We start from the raw sequence: 13,113 nt of genomic DNA, 5'->3' as shown, positions 1-13,113 counted from the left end.
TGTTACTATCACATCTCTATCACGAGATATTGTAATAATGCGAGATCCGACAAACCATTTTTAGCATATACCTCGTATTGACTGTCCCCCTTAGCGCTATAAGAAAACAGATGAGTGCAATAATGTTCTATATCACGCCAGGCTCTGTTTGACCAAATTTAAGGAAAAAAATCTTATTTTACATATACAGCAATGCGTACTCTTGATTAGATTCAATCAGTTATCGGTACATCGCATTACCAGAGTTAACATTCATATCTTGTCTGTAAAAAGATTGCCGTAAAACAAGTGTATTTCACTACAGACTGTAGCTATTACACTGATGAAAGGTACGCTATGTACGCTGAATTCACCAAATAATTCCCGCTTTCCCAGTCTGAAAACATTAAGATCATAATTTTAATTTTAACCCTCATAATTACGGTGTACTAAAATTTTATTTTTAAAACGGGGGAGTCAACACCTGCGCATGCGTCAACTGGCCATAGCGTGTCACTGTTTACGAACAAGCGTCTGCCCATGAACCTTTTAGTGTGTGTTATTATCTTCGCTTGAGACTCAATTGCCGCGCGTGCGCAGGTGACGACCCCCCGCTTTAATATAGGAGGGGATCCCATTAACTATAACAAGCTGTCGAACACGAGATGATATTTTTGGCGAAATTCTAACCACGATCAAGAGATTAATTTGAATGAGACCAAAAGTCATGTTGAAGTTATGATCAGAACACATTTCAATGGAGTTCATAGAAGGGAGCAGTTTCACTGGGGTTGTGAAACGCCATTATCGGAGCAATGTCTGTGACTACTATAGTTTCCAAGAAGTACCACACCACTATAATTTATAATGGACATCACCGACCAATCTTCTTGAAGATAAGAGTTGTCACACATACAGCGCACTGGTAAAAAAGTACAAGTGTAAAGTCATATATATGATAAATTAATCATCTATCAAATGATCTTATTCAGAGTAGCAGTACATTCCAATCTACAAGTCATACGTTGTGAATTTTACACAATTCACAAACAAGACGTTAAGAACTTTGAATAATACAACATTTATATAATATTTTAAAGCGAGGTAGCCGTCGCGCTGCGCATCTGTGTTGATAAACATTGATTTTCCCACAATCCAATGCGCACTTCAAATTGAAATCACAAGCATGAGGTTTGACCTATACTCGACTTACATAGTATACCGTCATGACTACTTCGGTACCGTCCAAACACCTACAAATTACCTAAGTAAAGCTTGGAAACATCTCAGTTTGTACTGGTTGATCTGCGCAACAGTCAAAGTCGCCATCTTCGTCTATATCAGACCCATATATCTCGCGCATGCGTGGCGCGACGCCTACCGCCCTTTAACTTTAAATATGACAATGCTATATGAAGAAAGGACTATATTCTCTTTCTGAATGTGTTATTTGTAAAAAGTGTGTGCTATGTTTTAAAATGTAACTTATAATCATGCTACACACTAAATGAATGAATGTGTATGTTTCTTTTTTGTCGCAATTAAACTGAATTATATGATTGAATAAATATGTACTCGTAGTCTCACCAGAGACAATATGTTTCAAACATACTTTTTGTTACTTAGACATTGCGTGATTCATTTGAATTTATAAACATTTCTGAATATTACAAGTTTTTGAAAATTCATAATTTCACAAACTTTTTGTTATTAATAGATGCACTTCTTAATCATCACATTGTTGCATTGACCAACCCAAAGCAGTTTCGACTAGACCTGGACATGGGCGTTATTTATACTCACTCATCAGCTGCCAACTCAAAACCGATCACGTGAATGTAAAGAATAGACGATTTTGAGACCCCTTTCTTTAGATGAAAAGTGCTTCATAATCTTACCACATTTTGAATAAATGAATGGGTTCTCTGTAAAAGTAATGCATTATATGAGTAAATAATCGTATTACACTAATCAAATGCATAGGTTTTTAATTTTGCTACTACACTATGATAAATATATGGTCTTTTGAAACATATTTTAGCAATAAATTACTATAAAATTTATAAAGTTAATATACTGTAAGGGACGACGTCAAAAGATTGATGTCGGATAAAAAACTTATTCGCTTTAGTTTGGGGGTTGGGGGGTTTTACCTCAAAAAGTTTCCATCCTACAAAAACGATTTGATTTTTTAATGAAGTCAAAAAAATCTTGGAGTATTTGTAGTTCGTTTTTTTTTTCTATCCAATCATGAACAAAAATAACAAAACATCCAAGACGAGAAAATGGTTTGGTCCTAGTGTAAATATGTGTATATATTTGTAAAGTTTGTTTACACCCACACGACAACCAACTTCTATGCCATACTACTGCCCGATTATCAATTTGTATTTAATGGTGAATGTAGTCTGACGCCATGATCAATATTTATCAATTAGGTTTCAGTGGGGGGGGGGGGGAACTAAAGGAATTAAGTTTTTTATCCTACATTAAACTTTTGATGTTGTCCCTAATTGCAGTAATGTTTGCGATAGTGGCATATTCCATGCTCGAATGAACTACACATTTTTAGAATAAGTTATTTGTAATGTCAATACACTGTTATAAATTAAATTGGTATGTGAATACAGCACCCTTGCTATTTATGGCGTAATTCAACTACGACGTCATAATCAAATGGTGTCCTTGCCTGTCCGGATCTGCCTACCATAGATGGCGTCTTAGATCCAGGAGGAAGTCTAAAAACAAACTTTTGAATCAGTCGTGTTGTGATGAGAAATATATCCATTTTAGCCAAGTCTTGACCGGGGCAAGCACGCAAACCTGTAAGTGAGGTAAAACGTCAATTATAGTATGTTCAACTCAAATCAAATAATGAACGTCATCACCAGCTACAACATTAGCAAAGGTTATAATTAATATATTTTGTTAATTTGCTCATAGAAATAATGCTTTAGATACATGTGATTTGAATGTATATGCTTATACTAAGCGAGCCTATTCTCTAATTGTGGTTTAAACATATTGACTTTGAGCGTTTGCGTGTTTTTCTTGTTAAAAAAAGAATTAACGGGTTTTATCAGTTTTCCATTGACCTCCACTACCTAAATACACATTTTGCTAAAAAAAAATCGAAAATCTACTCTGAGGGTCGAATTGCTTTTCAATGAGCTTGCGTTGTTGCTGTTCTAGTTGGCCGTTTTGCACTGTGACCTTATATCTAATATAGGGTTATGATATACTATATAAATTAGACTTCTGAAACCCACTGTCTTTTTTCATTCCTCAAATACATATGTGGACCAACTGACACTGAGATATCAAACACATGTATTATTTGTTGTAGAGCATAAATGCATACGTGATACATGGTATAAGTTTGCCATCCAAGTGTGTCAGGTTGTCGTTGCTCTGTTCACTATTCCAAAGAACAAGACAGCTTGACACCAGTTGTTAGATGCGTATGTTCAGTGGTATTGTTTTCGTTCAAAAAGTAGCAATTAGAATTATTTCATGGCTTCACATTCAATATCTGTTAAGGTTTTCAAAACATACGCTATGTTACAATGTTAAATAATCGGGAATTATTTTGGTAATTAACCCATTGGTTGGAATTGCAACTAGCTATATAAGTTCAAAAAATGATTATGCATAATAAAACCCAAACTATTTACCAATGCTAAATGGAATAACGTGGTTCTTGTTTGCGATGCCATCGCCCATGAATCTATCTGGGTTAAACTTGTATGGATTTGACCACTTCTTCTCATTCATATGATTGGCCCATATATTTGCTATCACTGTGGTACCTTTAGGTATGATGTGACCATTGATATTCGTATCCGTGTTGACTAGGCGAGGTACTCCAAGTGGAATGACATTAGCACATCGATGGATTTCAAGAATTGTTGCTTCAACGTATGGGAGATTTCCCCTATTCTGAAATGTCAGATGTTGTTCAATTCCCACCACTCCCACTATTTCTGAGTAACACTTCTCCTGGATCTCCGGGTTCATGGCTAGGTAAAGTATTCCCCACAATAATGTTCCGGATGTTGTATGTATCCCTGGTATGAACATACTTTTTGCAGCTTCAACTAGGTTTGTGATATCATCGCCATATGTATCTGGTTCAATCAGAAACGAATCTATAATATTTTCAGGTTCTTTGTCGAGCAACTGTTGTCGACGCTCGATAATCATGTCTCTGATAAATGATGACACTTCTGATTCAAGTGACAGAAAGAAGCGTTTCTTGGATGAAGGAATATACCAAAATAATGGTAGAAATGTTAATAAATTGGTATTGGTCACGGCTTTTTCAGACACCCTTGCCAAAAGTGTTCTGAAATTATCATTACAGTAATTATACCTTTTACTGAACACCACTGTACACAAAATGTTGCCAACTACATTATAGATAACATGTCTTAAAGATATTGGTTTTCCTGCACTATTAGTGATGTACTTTTCTAAGACGTCACATTCTGCCTTCACAATCTTTTCCATTCCTTCATTTTTCACAACATATTCATTTACTGACTTGATCATATGTTTACGTGTAACTTTCCAGTCGTTCCATAGAGTGGCCACACCTATAGACATAATAAAATAAAGTGAATACAAGTTGACCACAGTTTATCAACTAAACTAAACTGGAAGTGTATATCAGGAATAGAAGTACAGCATAGCAAATGGAATGTATATATGTTATATTGCGAAAATATTACTTTGACCTTTGTTCCAAAATGTTAACCAGGACCAAGTTCCTTTTCTGAACAATCAAACAAAGTATTAAAATATTTCTATTTTGATACACATCGGTAACATGTTTGCCAATTTTAAAGGCCCGATGAGTATTTAATGAACATCATTACCCCAAAATCACTATTTTCCCTAGTGTACAAAAACACGTATACATATGTCCCGAAAAGTTGTCATGTATTGTGGGTTAGATGGAACACGTGTGTTCCAAGTTTGAAGTTTTTAGCTATTCTCCTTGTAACAAAATGCTAAACACTTGTGACCTTTATCTTTCATCCAAACATGTTACACAAGTCGCACAGGGAGCATGCCCGGGGGGGTGGGGGGGGTGATACATAGCTGAGTAGGGAGGTTCCCCCTGAGTGCTCAAAAGTGTGACCATTTTTATACCTGGATGGTGGCAAAATCTATATCCATATTTATACCAAAGTACCATTTCTGTCATCACTGTTTGTTCCAAATGAACTTATCACATCTGGACATTCTCCAAAAATCTTTTCCAAAAGACTCACGCCGGCGTCTGCCATTACTAACTATGTACGCATGCGCGATCTCAGGCTCCACCGAGGAATGTGCGCCCTCTTCTATTCCGTGTTAAATATCCGTTTAAATGTTGAATGCCTTGTTTAATTTCCGGGTTGATGAATGTATGGATCTGAGGCCGGGATCTGAGGTGGAGATATTCGCTCATATACGGACCCATAAGTATACCAAATCGGGAAAATATTAACGCTATTTATACCTATCTTGACCAGAAATAAGACCAATACGTATACCTAAAATCCAAAAAACTAGACCCATTTCAGGGGCACTCCCCATTAGGCAAGTTATATGTACCCGGGGGGAGCATGTTTGGCAAGATTGAAGAGAGAACCTTTGCTTGAGCCATTAGAAAAATCTGAGCAATCATGTACTCTGGGTATAAGTGTGATCCCCTGATCATCACTGGATACAAGTTGTAACGACAGACGCTGTTTAGCAACTTTATCAACTGCTTCAAGTCGATTTGCTCGTTTGAAGACCATTTTTGTAAATGTGACATCATTTATCTAATCACTAATACCCACTCAGACTGTTATCGGGTGAAATGAAATGTACTAAATGATTATATATAATGGGTGCATGCGCACATACAAAGGTTCTATTTATTCTGATGCGTATAAAGTGAATGGTAAATACGATATTTTCATTTCACTCTTGGTGGCCTTTATAACAACCTACACACTAACATTTCTGTAATTTATTTACCAAGGGGAGAAATACAATATATGTAGTACAATTTATTGATGTAGTTTTCAATATTTATATTCAGTATTCCATCCAATGATAGCTTTTGTATGCAAATTAAAAAAAAAATATTTTATTTTTACAAATGCCCAAATAGTTTGGAATCATCTGATTTGATATTATTGCCTAGTTCTGCTGAATCAGGGAGGGGAGCAGTTAATTACAGGTTGCTAAAAAGGCGAAGGCCTTGTTTCAATGACACTGGAAAGTCAGTTAATACTACTGTTGTTGTAACAGGTGCTGCTGAAAAGGATGAAATTAACTTGCAAATGGTGGACCAGGAGCCCACAATGAACGAGAATGACTTGTGCAGAAGAGAATTTTTATTCAGGTCAATCGGAAGATGATAAGTGCAGACAAAATCTTGTAATTGAAAGCATAATTTCATTTTCAGTCAATTGTTGACTGAAAAACTCAAAATTAAAATGTTATTTCATTACAGATTAATTGTAAACTGAAAAAAGAAGTTTGATGAAACATGTTATCTGTTTACATTACAACTCCTTGCTTAACAATATTATGCTTTTTTATGTAATTTTTGTTCACAACTGCCCTACATGATATAGAATGCAAACCTCCTTGACCACTCACTGCAAAGTACTTTTACCCTATTGTATCCCTCAGAGCACAGCAAGCTAGACAATGACCCAATAACAAGGTGGTAAAAATTGTTGAAATACAATACTTTTTATGACGATCTGATCAAAAAGTATAATATAATGGAATCAAATGTTTTATTTTTTGTGGGAAGAACAATTATTGAATACATATCCTAATTTCTTCCAAACATCTCAAAGGTTACCCCTTCTAACAAATTCTTGAAAAATCATTTTTAATTTGATAAGTTGTCAATTAAGATTCATTCACAAAATGTTCCCAATGTAACCTGGTTCATTCCTTCCAACTTATAATCTAATAATCTTGTGTTTCAAATTAATCACTCTTGAAAAGTGCATGAAAATTTGTTTTCAATTTGTTGAGTTTGAGTTGAAAAAATTTCCAAAATTGCAGCTTTCATGTCAACCGGGTGTGGATCTCCCTGAACCTATTTTTGATTATATGAATGTATTTAACCCCTTCTGACAATTGAATTACGAATTACCATTATTTTACGAAATATTAATACAAAAAATACTCCCTAGCAGATTTGATGAGAATCCATCCGTAATGTTTTTGAGTATAAATGCTAAGTCATTCACAAAATTAATGTTTCGAATCTTTACCAAAATTAAACCATCTCTAACAAGAAAAACAACAATGAATTGTTTGGTACATGTATGAAGCAAACCTTTCAGACATATTAAACGTACTTGGATGCATCATTTTATGTATATAAAGAGATTATAACCACCTACTGCACACATTTTTTAAACATGTGCTCCTAACTTGAAACAAAATTAGAAATCAGACAACTGTTGTACAAAAGTAACGTAGTACATTAACATATCAATGTTTCAATCAACCAACCTTTCTGATTTGTTGCTCTGCTGATTATCCACTGCTTCGGACGGTCTGCAACTTTTGTTGATGTATGCAGAAACGCGTCTCTTATCGCATCGTAGCTATTGAGTACAACCACTAACTGTACCCCAAGCTTTACACTGAATACGTCACCGTAAGTTTGACTCCATTTGTGGAACTTCAAATGTGTGTGTTCACAACATTGCAGCACTAACCCAATCAAAGGCCATCCTTGTGGACCAGGTGGTAGATTATATCGACGATGGACAACCACTTTGTACACAAAATACAAGCATGATGCTAGTAGAATCAAAGTTTGCACCAATGACAATAAGAATGCAACAGCCATGATATACTCGCATTTGTCGTGCCAGGAAGTATACTGTAAATGGAACAAATTGTGTATAACTATATAGGACTACAGATTTGACAAACAGGTTCCACATGCGACTCACATCACACAAGTCACAGCATTGATTTATGTATGTTGAGCTACAAAGGAGGGGGATAGCTAGAAACTTCAAACTTCGCAAATATCTAACCCACATGACAGAAACAAAAGTCACAACATATATGTATGTATGTACGTATACTAGGGAAAGTCACTGTCTTTAAAGGGCCATTAGCGGCTATTTTAAGCTTTTTTTTCATAATTTAAATTAATCTACAATTTACTGAACACGAAGTCAAAAATAGTGCAAATTTACCATGTGCCAGCGAAAAATAAAAAATCATCATACTCGACCAAACAATGGCTGACTCAAGTGCGTATTTCAAGGTAAGTATAAACCATCTTATTTCGTTGCGTTTCCCTGCACAACTTTTATTGTAGTTGAATTTCCCAGACTTTTTCTCTTGCAATGTTGTTCTCAGTCGACCTTTTGCCTGTTTTTTGTCAATCCCGATCACACTGTATGGCGATCGTGTTTGTCTACCATTCTCTAAGACGGACGTATACGTATACGATCCAAAGTGTACAATTGCATTTCTCAGCGATTTATCACGAAATAAATGTGTAGGCAAAAGCTACCAGTAGTTGTTATTATTAAATGCATTGGAATGAAAGTCGTAGCAGTAGCTGACGATCGCGATGGAGAGGGGTGAAGACATGGATTTGTATATAAATTTGAAGCACAGTCCCAGGGGATATAAATTGTGTATGCCATTACACTGTTTAACATACTTGGATGAATTATAAATTATGATACTTTAGTATTAGTACCCCATGGTTTAGTACATACATTTTGTGAACAGGAAGTTTACTTGATTATGTAATAAATTATGTACTTTACGTGAAGGTCATGGTTACTATTTTGCATAAATTACATTGTCTGCCAAATCTACTATTCAGGCCCAAATCCTTCCAATCGTAGCTGTAGTACATGCAACACTGTTAGATAAGGGTAACCTCAACCAAAGAGACTCTTCACAAAATTAAATTTTGAAGCCCTACACCTAACAATGCTAATACTGTAAAATACTTTATTTTAGACGTAATTAATTTTCGCTAAAAAATATATTCTGGTTTTTTTGTATGGAGTTTATTTTCACTGATAATATTGGAGGGAAAAATATTTTCAGTGAAAATAAAAGTGGTTTACAGTATTGTCTCAAGCAATCATTAAATTTTGTTGTGCTAATAGTCAGATGCTGTAAAGAGTTACTACTGTATTTTCTACAGGCATCAAACAGTGCTCTAGACACCACAAATTAAAGTGAGCCAGTTCCACATAGAAGGGGCGTGACGGTAGAGGTTGTGTCCGGGGACAAGGTACTCAACGAAAAGGTGGACATGGTAGAGGGCAAGGCTTAACTGTCAGAAATGACATTTTTGCATGTCTGTCGTCGTTTTTGTTTGGCACAATCACTCACACTTCGACGACCTCACTGCCTACAACAAGTATGGTCCGCCATTTTTTTATAGGAGTATACTGCGCATGCTTTCGGGTATACTCCGTTTTACGGGGAAAACGCCGCTAATGGTCCTTTTTTCAATATATGTGTTAATGTCGATGTGACTTGGGTCGTGTATGTACAAATAAAAGCTGGCATAAGTACTCCATAAAAATATATGCACAATTTGTTGTCAAAAATGAGAAACCACAAATACAGCTGAACATGTTATCTACAAATATCACAATAACCCTCTAACATATGGTGGTATCCGAGCCACGGAATTACAAGGAAATCGGCAATGTGACTAATACATTCCTCTAAATGGGTTAAATAGCTGACTTACATGTGAATCTGTATATTGAAAATGCCTCTTCTTTATTGGTGTAGTAGGATGAGATATGAAGTATTCGACTAAATAATTCCCTATATTTCTATAGCATATACCAGTAGAAAACAGAAAATGCTGGTATTCCTGGGTCACAGATTAACACATCTGCCCGATACAATGCACTAGGCAAATATTTAAGTAGCATAATTTTTTTTGGTCAAATTCTTGGTACATTTTAAAAATCCATGTCAATTCATATATTTAATGTCTAAATCGAAGGTGTAAAAAATATAAAGATAACCCTTCCTTGACGCACACTTCTCGAACTTGGGATTTTGGGGAAAAAAACAATGCAATTCTTGTTGGAAAGAGTTATTCTTTGTTAAATTAAAAGGGATTTTAGATTCAGGGTAATTTAATTTAGACACTAATTTTAACCATTGTGTGAAATAAAAAAAAATATTGTATTGTAAACTCACTTATGTCTACATGCATGTGTTAGATTCATAAAGAAATAAAGAAAAAAAATGTCTAATGCTTTGATATATGAAATGAGGGAAAGTATCTTGCAGACTTTCCCTGGGTAGTAAATGTTTTTAAGACTTATGCAACTGGGGAAAAAGTTTCTATCAAACTGACAACCTAAAAATGTCAACATTGACTTTTTATGCACAAAATGATAATGTGTTCACCAATGATGCATATATGCTGTGATATTTGACATCAATTGTAAGCGAATAGTACTTTTAGAAAACAGGGCCCCTTGATGTGTGAATGAAAAGCACACGTTTAGATACTTTGCAACAACTTTGCATATGTTTATATATGCATATGTTTTGCATATGTTTTGCATATACAACTTTGCATATGTTTTTATGCATATGCATATATATTTTGCATATGTTTATTTTTAGTCTGCAGAATTTGGGATACATGCATCCTGTCGACCCCAGTGACATACCGGTATGTCTGTTGCATGGTGAATGTGAAATACCTTTGAACGCGCTGAACCCATTGTTCTTGGCCGTTAAAATAAATGTGACATCATTGACTAGACTGGCGCAGTCGGGCGATTAATTTGTTTTTGTAGTTTAAATAAACTAAAAAATTGGAAATGGAAGTGTTAGCGCGAAATCACCCCGACTGGTTTATTCTGCAGGAAATCCATTGCTATTAAATGTTCATGAGTGCACATATTATAATGAGGTGGGCGCGGAAATACGTGCATAATGAGGTCAACATGGTAAAGGTCACACTGCAGACCCAACATGGCGGCACGTTGAAATTCGAGTTTGTCGTAGTCGTCGTTTCTAAATCATCACAATGTGTAAAAAAGTAACTCGTACTAGTCGTAGAATAAAAAAAAAATCGGCTGCTACAATCAGCCGACGTCTTCTCGGTCAGAGGTCAGTTGAAGAGACGTTGTGATTGGCTTAGATGATTGTCAATTAGAACACTCATTAACATAATTACCCGTTGAAAAATCGACGGGTTCCTGCAGTGTCGATAGAGGGCCATGCAGAATAAACCAGTCGTGACTGGGTGACTGGTTTTTATTTTATTTAAACTACAAAAACAAATTAATCGCCCCGACTGTGCCAGTCTAATCATTGACATGAGTCTCCTATTTTAAATTGGTAGAGCTTGGATAAAATCTGGTTTATTCCACTGCCATATTTGGCATCATCTATACAGTGTCCACTATTTCGAGATGAAATGTATTCAACAAAATTATTGGTTATTGTTTTCATGTCCATAATTCAGTTGTAGTATTGAATTTTAGAAAGAGGTTTAGTCAGAAAGGTGAACTTAAATAATTTTCATATAGTAGATAATTTGGGTGTTTACAGTGAATATACGTGTATGCCTGGCATACTGTACAATTCAGTAATACCTTGTGCGCACAGAACAAATAAATTTATATTTTGATAGTGATTTAATCTTTCTTTGTTGATCCTTATCATTTCCAAGCGTTGGGAGGTAACATGTGTTCCTTCCTAACATTGGACCGTGACAGTTACTGGTATATTTCCTTCCTTGTACTGCCTCAGATGTGGTAATATACTTCCAACAAACGACCCCAATCCCTTGACACGCTGAAGGGAGAAGACTAATATGATAAGCAAGATACTAGACACGTGTATTATTAGACCTGTATTGAAAATAATCTCCTAGCTCCTGAATACAAAGTAGCCCCCCCCCCCCCCGTATTTTACGTAACCGTTGGTCAATAGACTGGCACAGTCTAAGCGATTTATTTCTTTTTAAATTTAAAATTAAATAACAAAAAATAGTGAAATAGAGGTGTTAACGCGAAATCACCCAGACTGGACGTTTTTGCCGCGTCCTCTGTGGTGAAAGCAGGAACTAGTGTGTTTTCATACTAGTTTTTATGTTAATGAGCAGAATGACAGGCAAGAACGTTATCCAATCAGAGTAATTTGACCTTTAAACTATATCTAGTTAACCTTTGTACCTGAAGACAGGGAGTTGGACAAACTTACAAATTTTAATAAATTATTAAATAAAAAAGTGTTATATAACTTTTCTTTTACCCCCCCCCCCCTCCTGGTATCGATTTCAAGTAATCACTGATCTTTGTTTATACCACTCTTTCCTTTATCACAATCTTTGTTACGCGCTATGTTATATGCAAATTTTAACGCGCGATGTAGACACACCCTATTATAGTAAAATATCCCAAGGGTTGAAACGCGCCAGGACTGTGGCATGAGCACAACCGTAAAGCGGGTGGGCATTTAATTTATTCATGAGATGCATTAATAAACAAGAAATGCTGCGCGCGAAATTTAAATCCGGCGAGTGTAATTTCCGACGCGACGCAACTTCAATGAATCAGTGACTCTTCTGTAAAATGGTTTCTACTTGATAATACATATAATTTTCTACGGTAGTCTAAATAAAAGCGTCGCGTCGTAACATAAGATTATCCAGGATAACATTTAACCTTTAAAAACCCGATATGATTCATGGGAAAATTGTTTACTTCTGATCATGTGACACAACTATATACGAGTCATTCTTTACGGTTGTGCTCCTGTCATGTCGCTCGATCGCAATGAGTTTTAATTTGACAAATATTCAAGTGCAAATGCAATTGTGTCACTTTCTAATGCCATCCATGTCATTACAGATGCCGCATATGTAAAGAAAACGAACTTTGAAAGGTTCGAATTCGTGATTTCATGCCACAGTCCTGGCGCGTTTCAACCCTTGGGATATTTTACTATAATATAGGGTGTGTCTACATCGCGCGTTAAAATTTGCATATAACATTAGCGCGTAACAACGATTGTGGTAAAGGAAAGAGTGGTATAAACAAAGATCAGTGATTACTTGAAATCGATACCAGGTAGGGGGGTAAAGAAAAGTTATGT

General features: G+C 35.7%; 1 protein-coding gene across 1 annotated transcript; it reads right to left on the bottom strand.

Moving 5' to 3' along the window:
- Positions 1-921: 921 nt before the first annotated feature.
- Positions 922-9,808, bottom strand: LOC100378498 (cytochrome P450 2J4-like). Its single transcript, XM_002730387.4, has 4 exons — positions 9,731-9,808; positions 7,498-7,873; positions 3,654-4,574; positions 922-2,802 (listed from the first exon to the last, which is right to left on the bottom strand). Exons 2-4 carry the CDS (start codon positions 7,838-7,840, stop codon positions 2,618-2,620), a joined length of 1,449 nt encoding a protein of 482 aa, XP_002730433.3. The 5' UTR covers positions 7,841-7,873; positions 9,731-9,808; the 3' UTR covers positions 922-2,617.
- Positions 9,809-13,113: the final 3,305 nt, after the last annotated feature.

The sequence above is a fragment of the Saccoglossus kowalevskii genome, chromosome 6 (assembly GCF_978046115.1).
Source record: "Saccoglossus kowalevskii chromosome 6, keSacKowa6.1, whole genome shotgun sequence".
Lineage (NCBI taxonomy): Eukaryota > Metazoa > Hemichordata > Enteropneusta > Harrimaniidae > Saccoglossus > Saccoglossus kowalevskii.
Note: the sequence above shows the minus strand (reverse complement) of the source record. Positions and strands in the feature narration are given on the sequence as shown.

What these genes read in the sequence shown, in the direction of transcription:
- LOC100378498 (XM_002730387.4), bottom strand. Translation starts at nt 7,840, where the DNA reads ATGGCTGTTGCATTCTTATTGTCATTGGTGCAAACTTTGATTCTACTA. An exon ending in CAGAGCAACAAATCAGAAAG is followed by an intron (nt 4,575 to 7,497) that starts GTTGGTTGATTG and finishes TTATGTCTATAG; the next exon opens with GTGTGGCCACTCTATGGAAC. An exon ending in CGTTATTCCATTTAGCATTG is followed by an intron (nt 2,803 to 3,653) that starts GTAAATAGTTTG and finishes CCTCACTTACAG; the next exon opens with GTTTGCGTGCTTGCCCCGGT.